This window comes from Sus scrofa, chromosome 6 (assembly GCF_054392235.1).
Source record: "Sus scrofa isolate SSC_HxYL_T2T_F1_AM1 chromosome 6, Sscrofa_HxYL_maternal_Yorkshire_Landrace_v2.0, whole genome shotgun sequence".
Taxonomy (NCBI): Eukaryota; Metazoa; Chordata; class Mammalia; order Artiodactyla; family Suidae; genus Sus; species Sus scrofa.
The window spans coordinates 119,906,113-119,925,381 of record NC_139388.1 but is presented as its reverse complement, the minus strand read 5'-3'; the positions used below and the strand labels follow the sequence as shown (position 1 = coordinate 119,925,381).

General features: G+C 41.0%; 1 protein-coding gene across 1 annotated transcript in view; it reads right to left on the bottom strand.

The window, feature by feature from the left end:
* DSG2 (desmoglein 2) overlaps window positions 1–19,269 on the bottom strand; it is a 54,093-nt gene that overhangs the window by 25,092 nt on the left and 9,732 nt on the right. Inside the window, exons 2-6 of the mRNA XM_003356392.5 lie at window positions 8,671–8,706; window positions 6,750–6,884; window positions 3,226–3,387; window positions 2,946–3,090; window positions 1,419–1,585 (exon numbers count right to left, since the gene is read on the bottom strand). Of these exons, the coding sequence (XP_003356440.1) occupies window positions 1,419–1,585; window positions 2,946–3,090; window positions 3,226–3,387; window positions 6,750–6,884; window positions 8,671–8,706 (645 nt within the window). The remainder of the gene's footprint in view (window positions 1–1,418; window positions 1,586–2,945; window positions 3,091–3,225; window positions 3,388–6,749; window positions 6,885–8,670; window positions 8,707–19,269) is intronic.

The following is a 19,269-nucleotide window of genomic DNA, read 5'->3' as shown; positions in this document are numbered from 1 at the left end:
ACCTTCTCCTTCCCTGGACAGAGTCAAATCATTTTTCCAAGCGATACAAAATATGTGGACTGTGCTTTGATGATGATTTATATATGATGGCAATATGGTGTTCTTAGGCTAATCAACATTTTACTGTGTATGCTGTAAAAACCTTTATGTATCTAGGATTTTAAAAAATCTTCTCTCAGAGTTCCCGTCATGACTCAGGGGCTAATGAACCCGACGAGAATTCATGAGGACTAGATCCCTGGCCTTGCTCAGCGGGTTAAGGATCTGGTGTTGCCGTGAGCTGTGGTGTAGGTTGCAGATGCGGCTCGGATCCCACATTGCTGTGGCTGTGGCATAGGTTGGCAGGTATGGACCGATTGGACCCCTAGCTTGGGAACCTCCACATGCCTCAGCTGCGGCCCTAAAAAAAAAGACAAAAACAAAAAAACTTCTCTCCCTTCTTCACCTAAAATTTTTCTGTTGAGTTAAAAAGTGAAATGTTCGAGAAAACATCTGTTTTAGGAAATTGACTCAAATTTTTCTCCCATTTGGGATTTACAATAACTCTTTCCTTTACAAATACTTTCGTTACCCTCATTGGTGCCCCTATTTTAATCTTTTCTCCCCCTCTACATGCACTAGCGGTAGATAAGATTCCAGATGTTTCATTACACAGCCACACACTGAGGAACATATGCTTCAGGACTCTCTAGCAAACAGATCCTGACTGGAGAGGCCCTAAAACAGTGCTGTCTGTTTGTAATTTATTCTATTTTATTTTAATTAATTAATATACAATTTTAAGTGTCCTAGCAGCCACATTTAAAAAATAAAAAGAAACTTGGAGTTCCTGTCGTGGCTCAGTGGTAATGAACCCAACTAGTATCCATGAGGACACTGGTTTGATCCCTGGCCTCGCTCAGTGGGTCTAGGAGCTGGCATTGCCGTGAGCTGCGGTGTAAGCCAGGGGCTATAGCTCTGATTCGACTCCTAACATTGGCACTTCCATGTGCCTCAGGTGCAGCTCTAAGAAGACAAAAAAATTAAAATAAAATAAAATAAAATGAAACAGATGATACTAATTTTAAACAAATATATTTCATTTGATCCACAGTTGATCACATGTTCAACAAAAATTATTAAAGTGATATTTTACATCCTTTTTTTTTCATACTAAGTCTTCCCAATCTGGCGTATATTTTCCCAACTTACAGCCCATCTCAATTTGGTCTAGTCGCATTTCAAATGGTCCATGGCCACATATAGCTGATGGCTACCATACTGGACCAACATCCCTAGGAGAGGATAATTCCAAGAGTTATCCTATGAATGGGGAATACAGAACAAAAGAGGAAAATCAGAAAGGAAATAAAGAGAGAGAATAAACTGAAGAGACAGAGGAGAGCTGAAAAGATGAACAACATAAAATATTAATTTACCTCTCTGTCCAAGGTAATACTGGTTGTATAAATCTCTCCGGTATCTTTATTGAGGTAAAACACTGGAGGATAAGCAGGCTCCTGAGACACAATTCTGTAGGAAATTTTAGAATTCAGAGTATTGGGCTCATCTGCATCTGTTGCGGTGATTTTCATCACAAGTGTATCTGGCATCAGAAACAAAGGCATCCAAGTTGAAACTCAACTTTTAGCACACTTACATAAGTTATTATTTTATTCATAACTTCGGCTTGTTCAGAAAAGGATTTCAGGCGCTTATCCAGATCAGTTTACCAATATCAAAACATTTAATTGTTTGAGGAAATAAGTGTGAGTGGAGATAGGAATAGGAAAAATAAGATCAGGATGAGGTGGAGGTTAACACATGTAATTCTTAGGGTGAAGTCTTAAACACTTGCTGTAGGAGGGCTGCAAATTTGTCTCTAATAGTTCTAAATAACTAATACAAAGAAAGAAGAATGAACAGATACAAATACATGATCCTTAAAATACAAGCAGTTAAGGAAAAGTGCAGCTATTCATTATACTATGATCAAAGAAAAATCTCTCCTGCACGTTTCCATATAGAGCACTGCACTGAACAACTGTATGGAAGCTTGACTGTAGAAAGAATACGTCCAAAGTCAGCAAACTGGAGTTCCTGTTGTGACTCAGAGGGTTACGAACCCAACTAGTATCCATGAGGATGTGGTTTGATTCCTGGCCTTGCTCAGGGGGTTAATGATCTGGCATTGCCGTGAGCTGTGGTGTAGGTCACAGATGTGGCTTGGATCCCAAGTGGCTGTGGCTGTGGCATAGGCTGCCAGTTGCAGCTCCAATTTGACCCTAGCCTGGGAACTTCCATATCTTGCACCTGTGGCCCTAAAAAGACAAAGTCAGCAAACTACTGCCAGTGGGCCAAAGCCAGCCATCTGTTTTTGTAAATAAAGTTTTATTGGAACACAACCATGCCTATTTGGTTACATATTGTCTATGGCTGCTTTCCTGATACAGGGTAGAGTTGAATAGTTGCTATAGAAACCTAACCTGTCATATCTATCTATCATATCTGTGTTGAGGGTAAAAAACTGGCAATAAAAAAAGCAGTTCCAAACCTAGAGCAATAGGTTTGTTTGTTTGTTTATTTATTTATTATCTTTTCAGGGCTGCACCTATGGCATATGGGAGTTCCCAGGCTAGGGGTTGAATCAGAGCTGCAGCTGCCGGCCTACACCACAGCCACAGCAACGTCAGATCCAAGCTGTATCTGTGACCTATACCACAGCTCACAGCAATGCTGGATCCTTAACCCACTGAGCAAGGCCAGGGATCGAACCCGCAACCTCATGGTTACCAGCCGGATTTGTTTCTGCTGTGCCATAATGGGAACACCTATTAATGGGAGCAACAGGTTTATTTGTCCTATGGGCAGTATTCAGCCTCCTCTCAGACAGGAGTTTTGGTGTTCAGTCACTAAGGGGATAAAATGACTTTGGGTATTCATTCAAAAAAATAATAAACTCTTACTTGCTGCACTCAACTCTTCAATAGACCCAACAAAGACATCCTGTGTGAACACGGGCTCGTTGTCATTGATGTCAAGAACTTTAATGCGAAGTTCTATTGGTTTTTCCAAGTTGTTTCCTTTTTCATCCACAGCATAACCAATTAGCTGAAATCATGACATAATAGAATGGATTAGATTTAAGCTGAGGTCATTAAAGTACCAGAGCATTAAATTATAATAAATCATAACTATTACCCAAGGAAAACTACAAACTAATAAGTGTAAAACAGTTCTTCTTACCAGAAAAAATGGTGTTTCTTCTCGATCTAGAATGCTGGTAATGTTCAATTCTCCAGTGTCTTTGTTAAAGACAAACAGACCAAAAGGTGGCTCTGTGATCCCTTTTCCAGTGTACTTGTAGGTAATTTTTATTCCTTTTTCTTCTGCAAGATCGGAATGTATCTGACATAAAAATAACAGAGGAATGCCTCAAGTTACTCTCTCTGTAATGAACAGGTAATAGTTTTTAATGGAAATTTTCACTCCAAAGCTGTCAGCTGTTGACAGGAGGGAGAAGGGAGGTCACAGGTGATCCAGAGCAGAGGTCCTGATGTCAGAGAATCTGGTCTAGTCCTGTCTCGGCCACTTACCAGTCATGTGATGCTGAGACAGCTACCTAACCCGTACCTCAGTGTTCTTATCTGCTAATGGGAGAAACACTACTGCCTACCTCTTAGGGTTGCTGTGAAATTAAGATATCGTTAGGGAGTACATCCGGGTGGGGGTGGACTTTAAATTTAGCACATAAGGTAAAAACTGCAGAGTTAAAAACCACCTTTATAACTCCATTTAATCATCAGGAATGGATGAGTAAGGCATCTTTCCATGGAAGGGTTACATCAGTCAAGTGCTTTGTCTGCTTGGAATGTTTCAGCAAATTAATGTTTCTAACCTACTGGGTCTTCCGTAGTCTCACCTTCGTCTTCTACAAATATTTTTTATTGTATCGCTAATTCTTCATTAGCCAATGTGTCTCTGTGGCCCTCTAGTGGATCCTCGATTTCTTTCTTCAGACATCAGTGAAGCCATTACCACCTACTTGCCCAGCCAGTTCTTTGTCCGGAAATTGCAGGCTTAGCTACACATTCTTCCCCTTAGAATTCCCAGCATGCACTGGTGCTGGGGGGTAGGGGCTGAGAAACTTCAGATGGGGCTGCAACTTCCTGCTGCACCTGGAGGTGGAGCTGTGACCCTCGGGCAGTCCCATAGTCACTTTCACTGAGCTTCTCTGTCTTTCTTTTTCTCCGTATTTTTGTCTTTTTTGCCAAGTACATGCCTATACACACAACATATGTGTGTGTGTACACATATATATTTCAGTATTTATAAAGAATATTCTAGATTTGTATGTACTGTTAATGTGTCATAGAATTCCACTTAAGTTAAAAATAAAACCAAACTGTATGTGAAAACAGTTGTTTGTGTGTGTGTGTGTGTGTGTGTGTGTATGCACTTAAGAGTATTTAGTATATACATATGTATTTCATAAGAACTGGAAGACATTAAACTACTGACAGTATTACTCCTGGATAGAGAATTTGGAAAGTTAGAGAGAAATATAACAAGATCTTTCACTTTTTATATAACTTCTATCCTTAACAACCTGTATAATTAAAGCTAGTAAGAAGAGTTAATGCTTACTGAAGAATCAATAATCAATGCATTCTAGGGAGAACTACTGAAAGAATGTATGACTCAATTATCTCAACCCAAACCAAAAAGCTTAGCTGCTTGTATACATATTATTATGTAAAACCATGATAAAATTTGGATCTTAGAAGGCTTTTGGGAAAACAACATGTTTCTGGAAAAAGGAAATTGTTCTCTATTCTAGCTGCTCTTTGTTTTTAAACAGCTCATCATGTATGATGTTTATAAGATGGGAAAGATGAAGGCTAAACTTGCTTATGAACATTTACTCATTCATACAAATGTTTATTGAGCACCTACTGGATGTTGTCATTGCTTGGGGCACAGGGCAGCTTATACTCTAGTGAGGGAAGCAGACAACAAGAAAGCAGCTGCGGCATAGTGTCCTGGAGTGAGTTCAGCTATAATCGGAGCTGAAACTGAGTAAAGGGATTGAGAGAGATGGGGTGAGGCAGGGAAGGGAGCTCTTTCAGGAGGTGACACTTGGCCAGGGGCTTGAGGCTGTGAGGTTCTGCAAGTATCTATGGGGAGGGGGTTCCATGCAGAGGGAATAGCAAGCACTAGGGGTGGGAGGCTGGAATGAGCTGTGTCAGCTCAGGGAGATAGCAGAGTAGGTGATGTGGGGAACTGAGGTCAGTAAGGATGTCAAGGCTAATACATCCCAAGAGCTGTTGTAGGCCAAGGTGAGGAGTTTATTCTTTCCACTGCAGCAGGAAGCTGTCGAAAGGGTCTCACTAAGGGGGTGAACGTGCTTTGATATGTCTTTTCAAAAGATCACCCTGACAGCTGGAGAATGGACTGTGGTGGGGATGGGGGAAGCAAGAGTCAAAGCAGGGAGGGCAGGTCAGGGGCAATTTTGGTAACAGGTCAGAGCTGACGCTGACTCAGACAAGGAGGGTGGCGGCAGTGGAGAGAAGTGGGCACACCTGGAATATATTTTGGGGGTAAAACTGACACTATCTGCTACATTTTTGAAATACTGTATGGAATTATAGTGCCATGAAACAAGTAGACTGTAGGGAGAACAGCTTTGGGAAAAAACCAAGGATTCAGACTTTGCACATGCGAAGTCTGAGATACATATTAACAGAATTACCATATAATTTGTCAAAACAACAGGACCCTTTGCGATCCAAAGGGGACTTATTAATTAGGCTAGGGCAATGGGCACAAACCAAGACTGTCTCAGGCAGGATGTGTGGTCACCCTGCCACCTATTAGATAGCAGTTCTTTTCATTTTGAAATCTACTTTCACGTAGAGAGTGCAGAACGTGTGATTTTGGTATAAGAATTATTTAGAGCTGAAAGCAATTGAGAAGAAGCAGAAAAGCTCTCTGCCTTCCCCCTACCTGCCTAAGAGCAGGACTTAAATTTGTAAAGGTGCCTTTCTAGCCACCTCTACGAGGAAGGACAAAAGTTAATCATGGAGTCAACTTTAGATCCTTATCAGGCTGGAGACAAGACCAGAGAGGAATCTACAAAACAAACCTGACGAACTAGCTTTTATATTTGCCTTCCTACAACTTGCCCCGAGAGATTCAAAGTCCCTTTTCCTGTCTTGTCACTTCTCTAAAAATTTATTATTTCTTTACTGAGAAGCTATATCAACACAATTTCTAACCAACCCTTTGGGTGACTCATCTTTGGGTAGTCCCATGTGTTACAGGCGTGACAGACGTGTTATTAACCTTGTTTGTTTTTCTGCTGTTAATCTGCTTTTTGTCAGCCCACTGTACAGGTTCCAGCCAGAGGACCTAGGAAGGTGGTAGGAAAAACAACATGACCCCCAACATAAGCTAGTATCTCCTTTTGAGTGTTGTAACATTCCATTAAAGATTCAACAAGTGCAGGTTTCAACTCTTGGTTGAATCCAAGCCCGGAATTATATATTTGTTCATCAGAGATTCTGCATTTTCCAGAATGGGAAGGAGACTCTTCAACGTGGCACTCTCTGCTAAAAAGTTAAACTCTGCTCATTTTCAAAGACATGTGGAATATTACAAAACTCATTAAGTACATCATATAATTTCCTCAAGTTTTCAAGCAAACATGCAAATCCTCACACCACATTTTAATAATATGCATGCACTTCCCCCTCCTCTTTAGAAGGTACCTTGGCAATCGGATTCTTTCTGGACAGATCCTCTCCCTCCCGAAGGGACACAGGGGCCGTGATCCAAGCACGCTTTTGCCTGACCAAGTGAGTATGTTTAGGAAGCAGCTTATTTTCGTTTCTTGAGTGTAAGGCCTACAACAGTAAAGTATTGTCAAAAAATTATTAAGTACCCTAAGACATTAGTATGGCACCCACCTTGAAATTTACTAACAGCCTTAAGAGAGTTGTGCAAATTTTAAGATATAAATTGCATATTTTTCTAACTGGTTTCACTTTCAAAGATGAAATATATCCACTCTAGCAAACACTATATACTTCAAGAGATTGTCTCCAAACCAGTAAAGCAGTTTTTTTTTTTTTTTTAAATCAGTAAGAAAAGATCTCCCAGAGTGAAGAGTTAAAAATGCTAAAGAGTACTTTGGTGACCTTACAAATGGGCAAGTTACAATTAACATACCAAATACAGATTTTTTCTTTTTCTTTTTTCTTTTTAGGACTGCACCTGTGGTATATGGAAGTTCCCAGGCTAGGGGTCTAATCGGAGCTGCAGCTGCTGGCCTATACCACAGCCACAGCAACGCCAGATCTGAGACTCGAGACTCGTGTGAAACATATACCGCAGCTTGCGGCAATGCCAGATCCTTAACCCACCGAGCGAGGCCAGGGATCGAACCCACATCCTCATGGATACTAGGCAGATTCCTAACCAGCTGAGGCACAAGGGAACTCCAAGAATTATTTTTTTACTAACCAAAAATGAAATTTTGTTTTTCTGTGGTGGCTTACAATTTAAAAATGAATTACTAATGTTTTAAGGCTAAATGTTAATAAGCTGGACATCAATTTACCTAAAACTAGTGAAGTGTCTGTTAATGAATTTATTAAGAATGAGGTTAAAGGATTAAATTGCTCATCCTTGGTTTTCAAAAACTTAGGTAGAAAATTATTCTATAAATCTGCAGTTGGGTTTCAGTAGATAAATATGTCTTTTATCCAAGGAACATTTCAATACAGACGACCTAGTATTTTAAGATCAGAATTGAGTTTTATACTAGGTTTACGATTTTATTCATTTTCTTGCTCTATATAACATGTATTTTATTTCAAAATATTTATACTGGCTTTCACTAGGTCACTGATATTTTTTCTTTGTTTTTAGTGGAAAAATCCTTCTATAATTACAAAATTTAACTATGTATCAAAATATTAAAATAACATTCAATTTTATAATGTAAAATGTGTAACTTCCTCTTACTGTTTCACTCATACTTCAGAGCATTCACTATTAGCAGCTTGATAAATATCTTTATGATCTTTTCTTACAACCATACAGCTGCACATGTTAAAAGGTCTCTTTTTTATAAAAATGGAACTATGTATCTTATTCTGTCCCCTAATTTTTCACTAGTACCTCATCATCATCAACATTTTTCCATGTACCATGAATTCTCTTATTAATGGACATTTAGATTGTAAAAAAAATGCTGCACTAAACATCTCTGGGTAGGAGCTCCCGTGCACCTGTTTGAGTGGGAACAGCTGAGTCTGAGGGAGTGTGCGTTTTAGTCTGAGGGAGTGTGCGTCTTTATTTTTATTTTTTGTGTTTTTATGGCCACACCCGCAGCATATAGAAGTTCCCAGACTAGGGGCTGAAGTGGAGCTTCAGTGGAGCCACAGCAATGCAAGATCTGAGCCGTGTCTACGACCTAAACCTCAGCTCATGGCAATGTCAGATCCCTGACCCACTGAGGGAGGCCAGGGATTGAACCTGCATCCTCGTGGATCCTAGTAGGGTTCGTTACTGCTGAGCCATGATGGGAACTCCCGGTGTGTGCTGTTTAATCTGCTAAGGCCCAAGTGTCTTCCATGAAATGAAGTCTCTGAGTTCAACAAACAAATAATCACCTTGGTTCCTTACCTCTAAATGGAGTCCATTTCCAAAGTTAAAGCATATCTGGAAAAGAAAGTTATTTCTGGTTTAATACAATTTATCACTCCATTCAGCCTAAATACCTTGTTAATGAGTAACTTACCACCTAGGATATTACAGACATTAAAAAAGGTGGGGTGGGTGGTGGTTAACGACTACTATTGTCCTTTGTCAAAAGGAAACAAATTTTAATTTTCTCTTTTGCTTCCCCATCATGACCAGGGCCAGAGAGAAGGATCCACATAGTTTTTTTTTGGATGCATATTGCATCTTCCAGGAAACTCAGAACACAACTAATGTTTGATAAACAAAACAAATACTCTCCTTTTGAAATCTTAGTCTCTCCCTGATCCTTCTCTCTTTACTCTGCAGTTTTCACCTCATGTTATCAGGGACCCGCCTCCCTTTCCTCAAGGACTTCAGTGTGAGGTGCTCCCCCCCATCTATTAACGCCCATCAGCCCTTAGGGTCACATATTCAACCTTCATTCTACAACTTCCTCAGTCCCTCCCACCGACTCTTTTCTTCCGTTCTTATCAAGCACTTTGGACTTGCACTACACAGAACTAGATATCGTTATATTGACTCTAAATCTATACAACAAACTCCCATCCTGCCTTTGGACTTTTGTGGCACTTTTTTTTAACGCCACACCCAGGGCACATGGAAGTTCCCTGGCCAGGGATTGAATCTGAACAGCAGCTGTGACCCAGGCCACAGCTGTGACAATGCCAGATCCTTTTAACCCACTGCAAGGGGCCAGGGATTGAACCTGTGTCTCGGCAGCAACTGGAGCAGCAGCAGAAGGCTTCTGAACCCACTGAGCCACAGTGGGAACTACTGCTGCACATTAATCTCCTCTTCATTTTCCTCTTCTCTTGGCTTAATCTAAACCAACTCTTCTAATATGGTAGCCACATGTGGCTATTTACACTTAAATTATCTGAAATTAATAATTCATTTGCTCGATTGCCCACAGGAGACAGGTGACTTAAGAACGTTTCCGTCATTGCAGACGACTCTGGACAATGCTAGTAGGTTACTGCCAGCCATTGCAAAGATATTGTAATGATTCAGGGATCCTTACTCGCTTAACCTAATATTCCTGCTGCATTCCCCCCACCCCCCCCACTCTATAGGCCTAACTATTGTTCTCTTTTATTCTGACCCTGTGATGACATTGCTAGAAAGGGACAGAGCCTGAAAGGACCTGTCACATCCATGCTCCCTCCGTAGGGGTGGAGTTTGTTTCCAGGGTGACTGTATGTTTATCTCCTGTTGTGCAGGCTCCCATCTGGTGGCAGACTTTTCATTCTCAAAAGCGTACTCATTCAGATCATAAATTATGCAATTGCCTTAGCTTTGCTTCTTGTCCTGCATCTCTATCATACATTCCAAGCTTCCAGACAATACCCCAATCACAGACCACACTTCTGAACCCCCTCACTCCTAGGAGATGATCCCATATTTTATTTTACTGAGATTCTGTCTTCGACCACCCTCTCCTTCCCTTCTTTCTCCAAGGAATAGGTGTCCTGATGCCTTTCCAGGGTTAACCTTCATCTGTGTGCTTTATTTTCAACATGTCCACTTATTCTCCCACATTTACCATCTCCAGAACCCTGTTCTCCCCACCGATCTTTTTTTTTTTTTTAAAACCTTCATTTCCTAAAGGCTAATCAAACATGTTCATTCCCTTCCCATTGGCCAACCAGACATATTTATTTACCTATCTATCTATTTATTTATTTATTTTGTCTTTTTGCCTTTTCTTGAGCCGCTCCCACAGCATATGGAGGTTCTCAGGATAGAGGTCCAATCGGAGCTGTAGCCACTGGCCTACACCAGAGCCACAGCAACTCGGGATCCAAGCCGCATCTGCAACCTATACCACAGCTCACGGCAACGCCAGATCTTTAACCCACTGAGCAAGGTCAGGGATCAAACCTGCAACCTCATGGTTCCTTGTCGGATTCGTTAACCACTGTGCCACGACGGGAACTCCAACCGACCAGACATATTTAGATTTTTCCCATCTTCAAAGCAAACCAACCAAACTTTCCTTTATTCCTGCTAATATTTTCCTACTGTTCTATATCTTTCCACTACAATTCCAACCTGAAATAATTATATTTATTGCCTTTACTTCCCCATTGGCTATTTGTGCATTAACTCTTTGCAAACTGTCTTAAATGTGGACTTTTCTCAGCCTCGTTTGTCTGTTTTCATGTGCATCTCAGGTCACATGGATCCGTGAAGCATTAGCTGGTCAATCACGGAAAGCAGGGCTTTCATTAAAATTCCTAAATCTCTTTTTCCTACTTCCCTTAGAGGACTTCTTGCAGGGTCTGCTCTACACCTTCCTTTCTTTCCTCTACTTTGCAGTATGTGTTCTTGCCTCCATTCTTGCAGAGGAAAAACCTAAGGATAGTGGATATTCAGCCTCTAGTATCAGTTTCTCTGGGGCAGATAAACAACCATGGCTGATTTACTTTTATGGTCAGATATATTAGTTCCTCCTCATCCTCTCTTGTTACTAGTTTACCCAGCTAGCACTAGCCAGAGATCTCTCTAACCAAAGCTGTGCTCCCCAAATTTATGTACTTTTAAAGGTGACAGGGTATGAAAAACAAGTGGAAGCAATGCTGAATGGATTACTCTTCTCCGTTTGGATATTTTTTTAAAAAAAGATTATTTTTTTTCTATTATAGGTGATTTACAATGTTCTGTCAATATCTGCACTGTACAGCAAAATGACCCAGTCATACATATATATATATATATAATATATATATGTACGCATTCCTTTTCTCACATTATCCTCCATCATATTCCATCACAAGTGACTAGATATAGTTCCCTGTGCTATACAGCAGGTGTTTGGGGATTTTTGAAAGGAAAGACTAGGGACTAGACCCAGGATTTCTCAGTGTCACATCATCAGGCGACATTCTTAAAATGTGATATATATTTCTTGTCCAGGCTTCTAACGACTGATTTCTTTTCTCTGTACAGGCCGTACTGAGGAGTTGGCTGGATAAAATATTTAACACTTTTATTCTTCCTTAGAGTCCTACTGGGCCTAGCAAAAGATGTGATAATTATGTGTTATTTTAAGTAAATGTTATCATTCTGACCAAATATCAAGTGTTTTCCCAAGATATAAGTTAAGGGGCCAATTTACAGTCTTTCCATCAAATTTAAACTCTTCATAAGAGTATCCTCATTTTTTAACCTTTTTTTTTTTTTTTTTTTTTTTTTTTTAGGACCACCCTGGGCTAGGGGTTGAATTGGAGCTGCATCTGTAACCTATGCCACAGCCACATTAACGCTGGATCCTTAACCCACTGAGCAAGGCCAGGGATTGAACCTGAGTCCTCATGGAGACAACGCTGGGTCTTTAACCCACTGAGCCACAGTGGGAGCTCCAGCACACAGTTCTTTTTAAATAAGCTTTTTATACAGGGATATTTTTAGATTTACACAAATATTGTAGAGTACTGAGAGTGCCTTTGCCCATTTCCCACTGAAATTAACACTTAAGTAACTCTAGCACATTTGTCATAACTATGAGATCAAAACTGATATATTTACATACAGCACAGTTAACTAAGTAAATTCCAAACTTTCTTCACATTTTACTATTTTCCCCACTATGTCCCTTCTCTGTTCCAGGATCCAACCTAAGATCACACACTGCACGAAGCTGTCATGTTTCCTTAATTCCCCTGGTCTGTACCATTTCTCAGGCTTTCCTTGTTTATGACCTTGACAGTTTTGAGGAGTACTGGCCAATTACCCTGCAGCACATCCTCTACTTTGGATACATCTGTTTTTCTTCTGTTTAGAACAGAGGGCAGTGTGGTCTTGTAAAGACCACCACAGTGCAGTGGTGAAGTGCCTTTTTCATCACATTCTATCAGGGGCACAGGATACCCACACAATATTTAAGTTCGCTTTGGTAGGTTTCTCCACTGTAAAGTTGCTACTTTCCCCTTACCTGCTGTATTCTTTGAAAGTGGGTCATTAAGTCTTGCTGACCCTTGGAGTGGGATGTTGGGAAGGGAGAGATTAGGCTCTACTTCCTAGGGGAGGGCATCTATATATCTTATTTGGAATCTTTAAGAAGACTTGTCACTTCTCTATTTATTAATTCAATCATTTCTATCAGCTTGGACTCATGCATATCTATTTTATTCAGTGAGTTATAACCAGTATTGTTTTATTTGTTGTTCCAGCTTTGGCCATTGGGAGATCTTTCCAGTTAGGTTCGGCATCCCTATGTCATGTCCCATGTTTAGTCTTCCTTACTGTCTAAGCATTATAAGATGCTCCAGACTCATCTTGTATTTTCCTTGTCCCAGCTTTAAAATGAGCCATCTCACCTGGGAGCCCTGGTTTCTGATATTGGAGAATGGCATTTAGAAGATATGGAGGTACAGCGCATACATTAAAAAACTGTTTCCAGTCTTCTCTGCTACTCTTCAGGGTAGGTGGTAAAGATAAAGCTTTTCTTAACTTTGCTGTTACCAGAGACTCTTTTAATTATTTTTTTATTTTTATTTTATTTTTTTGTTTGTTTTTTAGGGTTGCACTCGTAGCATATGGAAGTTTCTAGGCTAGGGGTTGAATCGGAGCTACAGCTGCTGGCCTACACCGCAGCCACAGCAACGTGGGATCCAAGCCATGTCTGCGATCCATACCACAGTTCGTGGCAATGCCAGATCGCTGACCCACTGAGCGAGGACAGGGATCGAACCCACATTCTCGTGGATACTAGTCGGATTCGTTTCCACTGTGCCACCACGGGAGCTCCCTCTTTTAATTCTTTTTGAGTAGCAATATTATCTAATAAAAGGGCATAACTCTGCATACCCAGATTCTGCCAGATAAAATGCTTTAATCTTAGTTTCCTAAGATGGTAACATAAGAAATAATCACTTAGCGGTGGCAGACATTTTCGATCATATAATGTCCATCTTCAATGTTCACAGAACCCCGTTTTGTTTAGATATCAGGTACACACCACCCAGTTCCTGGAGCTGAATGACTTACTTACTACCAAAGCATGATAGTCTCATTCACTTTGACAGTGACTAGTTTAGACATAAATGTATTACTAGCTCAGGCTGCTAAAACAAAATATCAGACTGGGTGGCTTAAACAGCAGAAGTTAATTTCTCAGGGTTCTAGAGGCTGGGAAGTTCAAGTTCAAGGTCCTGGTTGATTCAGTTCCCCAGAGAGGGCTGCCTTCTCCCTGTGTCCCCATGGTGGGGGTTGAGGGGAGAGAGTGAGGGAGAGAGAGAAAGAGAAATGGAGTGGGAGCACAAGTCCTCTGGTATCTCCTCTTACGAGGGCACTCATCCCACCATGGCACTCACCCTCATGACTTCATCTAAACCTATTACCTCTCTAAGGCCCTATCTTCGATTACCATCCCATTGGAAGTTAGGGTTTCCACCTATGAATCTGGGGCGACACAAACATTCAGTCTATAACCACGTGCAAGAGAACTTGGCCTGTAAGCTATCAGGAGAGTCTGGAAAAAGAGGAGAGTCTGGAAAAAGATTCTTCTCCCTCCTAAGAAGAAAAGTATATGCACAGCCTCTCTTTTTACCCATTTCTGGAGACTGCTGAGCAAAGATATTTGACATTTGGTACCTCGATCCCATCTGTGAACACAAGGCTAATAAAATGGCAGGGAAGCCAAACTGAAACCATAGCACCTCTGAGTTACAGAATTAGTCATAGCTGGAGCCACCCCATCTCTGGACCATGTCTTGAGAGATATTAAATATTCTTTTTATTTAATTTTTTAATTGGCTTTTGGTACTTGTGTCTGAAAGCAACCTAACACATTCATTTTGCAATTATTATACAAGTTAAAAGAAATAATAAATAAATGCACTTATTGCAGTGACTGGCACATAGCAGGCACTCCATGAATAGAATCGTGATGGTATTTCCTCATTTCTAAGACTTTTCCTCGTCTTAAAATCTCTGAAATTTGGATTTATTCATGCCTCCAATTTCCCAGGCTCCTACAATATGCTAAGTAACAGAATGTTCCTGTCCTCTTGGATGTTTTTTTTACATGTTGGGGAGAGAGACAAAAATAGGTTGTGATAAGAGCTGTAAAGAAAACAAAAGCAGGGGCAGGGTGGCAGAGAGAGGTTTAGGACCATGCGGAAGATCTCAGAGGAGGCTACATCTGCATAGAGAGCAGAAGAAGTTGGGGGTGGGAGGCAAGTCAGGCTGAGCTCTGCAAAAGGAAGAGCCAGGCCAGGCGGTGGGAATGACAGTGCCATGGTCAAGGTTGGTGCTGGTAGAGGGGATGGCGACAGTGGAGGCGGTGTCAGGGGGCTGGTAATTTGTTTCTTGATATGGTTCCTGGTAACATGGTATGCTCAGTTTTTGAAAGTTCAGTAATTCATTAACTTCATCAAAAAGTTAGCAAAATTGATGTGAATCTTAAAGCTGAGGGTTTCTTGAAATCTACCTAATAGTTCTGCTGTTTGCATTCAGAGCATCAATTGCAGGAGCCTGCTTTCACAGATACTTAATAAAGCCACCATAGACTGAAATATTTGCTCCACATTCATTCATGGTACAAAAAAAACCCCAAGAGAATTGTACCAGCATTTTGTCAACTGTGGAACTATTTGATTATGTGACTAAGGAAATAGTTGAGACCTTAAGTACTCTTCCTAAAGTAAATATTTTGGATGTTTCCTTGGGATTGTATCTCACAGCACATATTCTTTATTCTTTTTTTTTTTTAGGTCCACACCCGTGGCATATTGAAGTTCCCAGGCTAGGGGTCAAATCGGAGCTGCAGCTGCTGGCCTACACCACAGCCACAGCAACGTGAGATCCGAGCTGCATCTGCCACCTACACACAGCTCACGGCAACGCTGGATCCTCAACCCAATGATTGAGGCCAGGGATTGAACCTGCATCCTCATGGATACTAATCAGATTCATTTCCGCTGTGCCACAATGGGAACTCCCACAGCACATAATCTTAATTTAGAACAGTAGTTCTCAATTGGGGGAGATTTTGTGCACACACACTCCACCCCTTGCGTGACCCGTACCACCCTGCCATCAGTCACCTGGAATATCTGATAAAGTCTGGAGACCTTTTTGCTTGTCAAACCAGAGTTGGGAGCGTGAGGAGGTGAGAGCTACTGGCATCTATTGAGTAGAGACCAGAGAAGCTGCTAAATATCCTACAATGCACAGGACAGCCCCTCCCCCAATGGAGTATCAGCTGGCTCTAGAGCAAAGTACCAAGGTTGAGAAACCCTAACTTGGACCATGTTTCTCGCTTTGGAAGTTACTGTAATAACTAGGGTCAAGAAAGTCACACAAGTTCTGGAGGACCATGGATTTATGTAAATTTCCAAACTGGTAGCATATTGCAGACAATTTAAAGGCATGGACTGACACCTGTCTTCTGTCCTCCATTCCCACTCCCTACCACTTTCCTTTGAACATTCCCAGTTCAGGTAAGTTTGAGTGACATCCTGTGCGGATGCTGTAAAAGTGTTTCAAGCACTGGAAGGATGTCTGGATAAGAGGACCGTTATGGCTTCTTCCAACTATGGAATCCATAATTCTTTTTTCTCACAAGGAACTTTGTGATAGAGGAATGACTTGTGCGACATGCCTTTAAGATCGAAGAAGAAAAGGAAGCTTTTAGTCTCAGTATCCAAAAAGTAGTGTTTTTAGATGCACCAGAAAAATCCTTTAAAAGCTTTCCCAATTTACAGATGATTAGAAAAAAAGAAAAAAATTCTACCATTAGATCCTATGTATCTTGTAAAAACTAGCCTTCTCAGTAATTGGCAAGAAAATATTTTTTTTCTTGGCAGAGGCATGAGGGAAGGTCAAATATCACTGAAAAAATACAATCGATTCTTTGTTTCTAAGGTCGGCACCTTTAGAAAAGACTTCCTGTTCTGGAGTCACCTTGATGAGTTTAACAGAATCCTGGAGGACTTCTGAGTCACTGGAAGAAGGCAGCTCCTCCTGGTTGATAGGCCGCCGGTCATAATATGCTTTTTTTTTTTTTTTCTTTTGCTTTTTAGGGCCGCACGTGCAGCATATGGAAGTTTCCAGGATCAAATCAGAGCTGTAGCTGCCGGCCTACGCCACAGCCACAACAACACAGGATCCGAGCCGTGTCTTCGACCAACACCACAGCTCATAGCAATGCCGGATCCTTGACCCACTGAGCAAGGCCAGGAATTGAACCCACGTCCTCATGGATACTAGGTGGTTCATTTCCATTGTGCCACAACAGGAACTTCCTTAAGATTATTTTGAAACTTCCTTTTGTGACTCTATGAGTCCATGGTCCCTTAAACTTTAATATCTCAGACTAATTAATAACTTACTGCAAATGAGATGTAGAGGGTTACAGAGTAGTTTATTTTATTTTATTTTTTTGCTTTTTAGGGCCACACCTGGGGCATATGGAGGTTCCCAGGCTAGGGGGTCTAATCAGAGCTAGAGCCAAAGCAATGCAGGATCCAAGGTGCATCTGCGACCTACACCACAGCTCCTGGCAACGCCAGATTGCCCACTCACTGAGCGAGGACAGGGATCAAACCTGCAACCTCATGGTTCCTAGTCGGAGTCGTTTCTGCTGCACCATTACGGGAACTCCCCAGAGTAGTTTAAAATATTGTTTTAACTTTGAGGAATTATAACGGCTTATTATTTCCAATCAGCCAGAAAAAATTTTATAGAGGTCTATAAGGTGGTGAATGGATGATCTTCGGGACCCAAAAAGAGGTGACCTTGCATGTGCTTGCTGCTGTTCTTCAAGCTCATGCCCATCCCTGGACAGTCACAGAAACACCTGTAAATTCCTCTTCTAACCCACCTTTCCAACCAGTCAGAATGTTTTAAAATTCTCTTTCTCCCTTTCAGTGTACCGAAGGCAGAATCAGAAACTGCCCTTAGGGTCCCTGGCTTATATCCAACCCATTCTTTTCCTTTCCATGGCCATGCTCACAGCATGCAGAAGTTCCTAGGTAAGGGATCGAACCTGCAACACAGCAGTGACTACACCAGGTCTTTAATCTGCTAGAACACCAGGTAACTCCCCAACCCATACTTTTTTTTTTGGCTTCTTTTTTAGGCTGCACCCATGGCACATAGAAGTTAGCAGGCTAGGGGTCGAATCAGAGATGTAGCCGCCAGACTACGCCACAGCCACAGCAATGCAGGATCTGAGCTGCGCCTGCTACCCACACCACAGCTCAAGGCAATGCTGGATCCTCAACTCACTGAGTGAGGTTAGGGATCAAACCCAAGTTCCCGTGGATACTAGTTGGATTCGTTACTGCTGAGCCACAACAAGAACTCTACAAACTTAAAGCGTTTTCAGCTTTGGCTAAAATAATTTAAAGGAAATAAAATGAGATAAAATAAAGGCCACAGATACTACTTATTTATTTCCTCTCATTGCATATCCTGAATTTTCTAACTGTATAGACAGAATTGGTCCTTAACAGCCTCTGTATCCACAAGAAGGTCTGATACACCTGAGAAAGGTGAGACTTGTTAGAATTTCATCTATCTATCATACTAATGTCCTCTTTTTTATTTTTTTTTGAAGGAGGAGGTGGTCTATAAAGCTTATTTTATGGCTCAACATCATACCTTATTTAGAAATTCCCATCTTAAAAATCCAATTTATAAATAACCCATACATAAGTATAATTCCTAGGGCAGCCTCACTAACTTAAACATAATTATAATTTTCACGGCTGCTCCTTTTAAAAAACTCCATAGCCAAGAAAAACAATATTGTGAAGGTCAATTTTTCAACTCTGAATTTGAATTTTAGATAGTAAAATTATATATACTTTGTCTGACAGTAATAAATTCTATGGTGGATCATAATCTTTTGCCTGCTCTTCAGATGTCTGAGCTAATCTTAATGTAACAAATATGATCTGGGGTGAGTCATATTGAAGTTGGCTTCAAAGGGAAAGATATTTTCCTTGGAGACATTTATTGATGCCAAGAAATATAAAATACAGATTTAGCAAAGCTGTGCTACACCTGAGTTGTCAGATCATGTTGTGGATTGTGATTTCAAGTTAAGCTCTGTGTCATCATGAACGGCTCCTTTTTTTTTTTTCTTTTTAGGTCTGCACTTGCAGCAGATGGAAGTTCGTAGGCTAGGCTACAGCTGCTGGCCTGTGCCATAGCCACAGCAACTGGGGATCCGAGCTGCATCTGGGACCCACAACCCAGCTCAGAGCAATGCTGAGTGAGGCCAGGGATGGAACCCCCATGTTCTCATGAATACTAGTCAGACGGGTTTCTGCTGCATCACAATGGGAACTCCTGACAGCTCCTGTATTCAACTTGGCATAGACAAATAAACAGAAGACCCCCCAAAAGTCAACATTATTTAGTGTCCATTCGCTTGGCTTCTAAAATATTTTTTAAAAAATTAGAATTGTTAATAAATAGGTAAAAGTAGGGTTTTAAAAATATTGAATCTTCTTTTCCATTTACAATTATTTTCTAATAGGGATTCAATGGTGGTTCTCAAACTTGGGT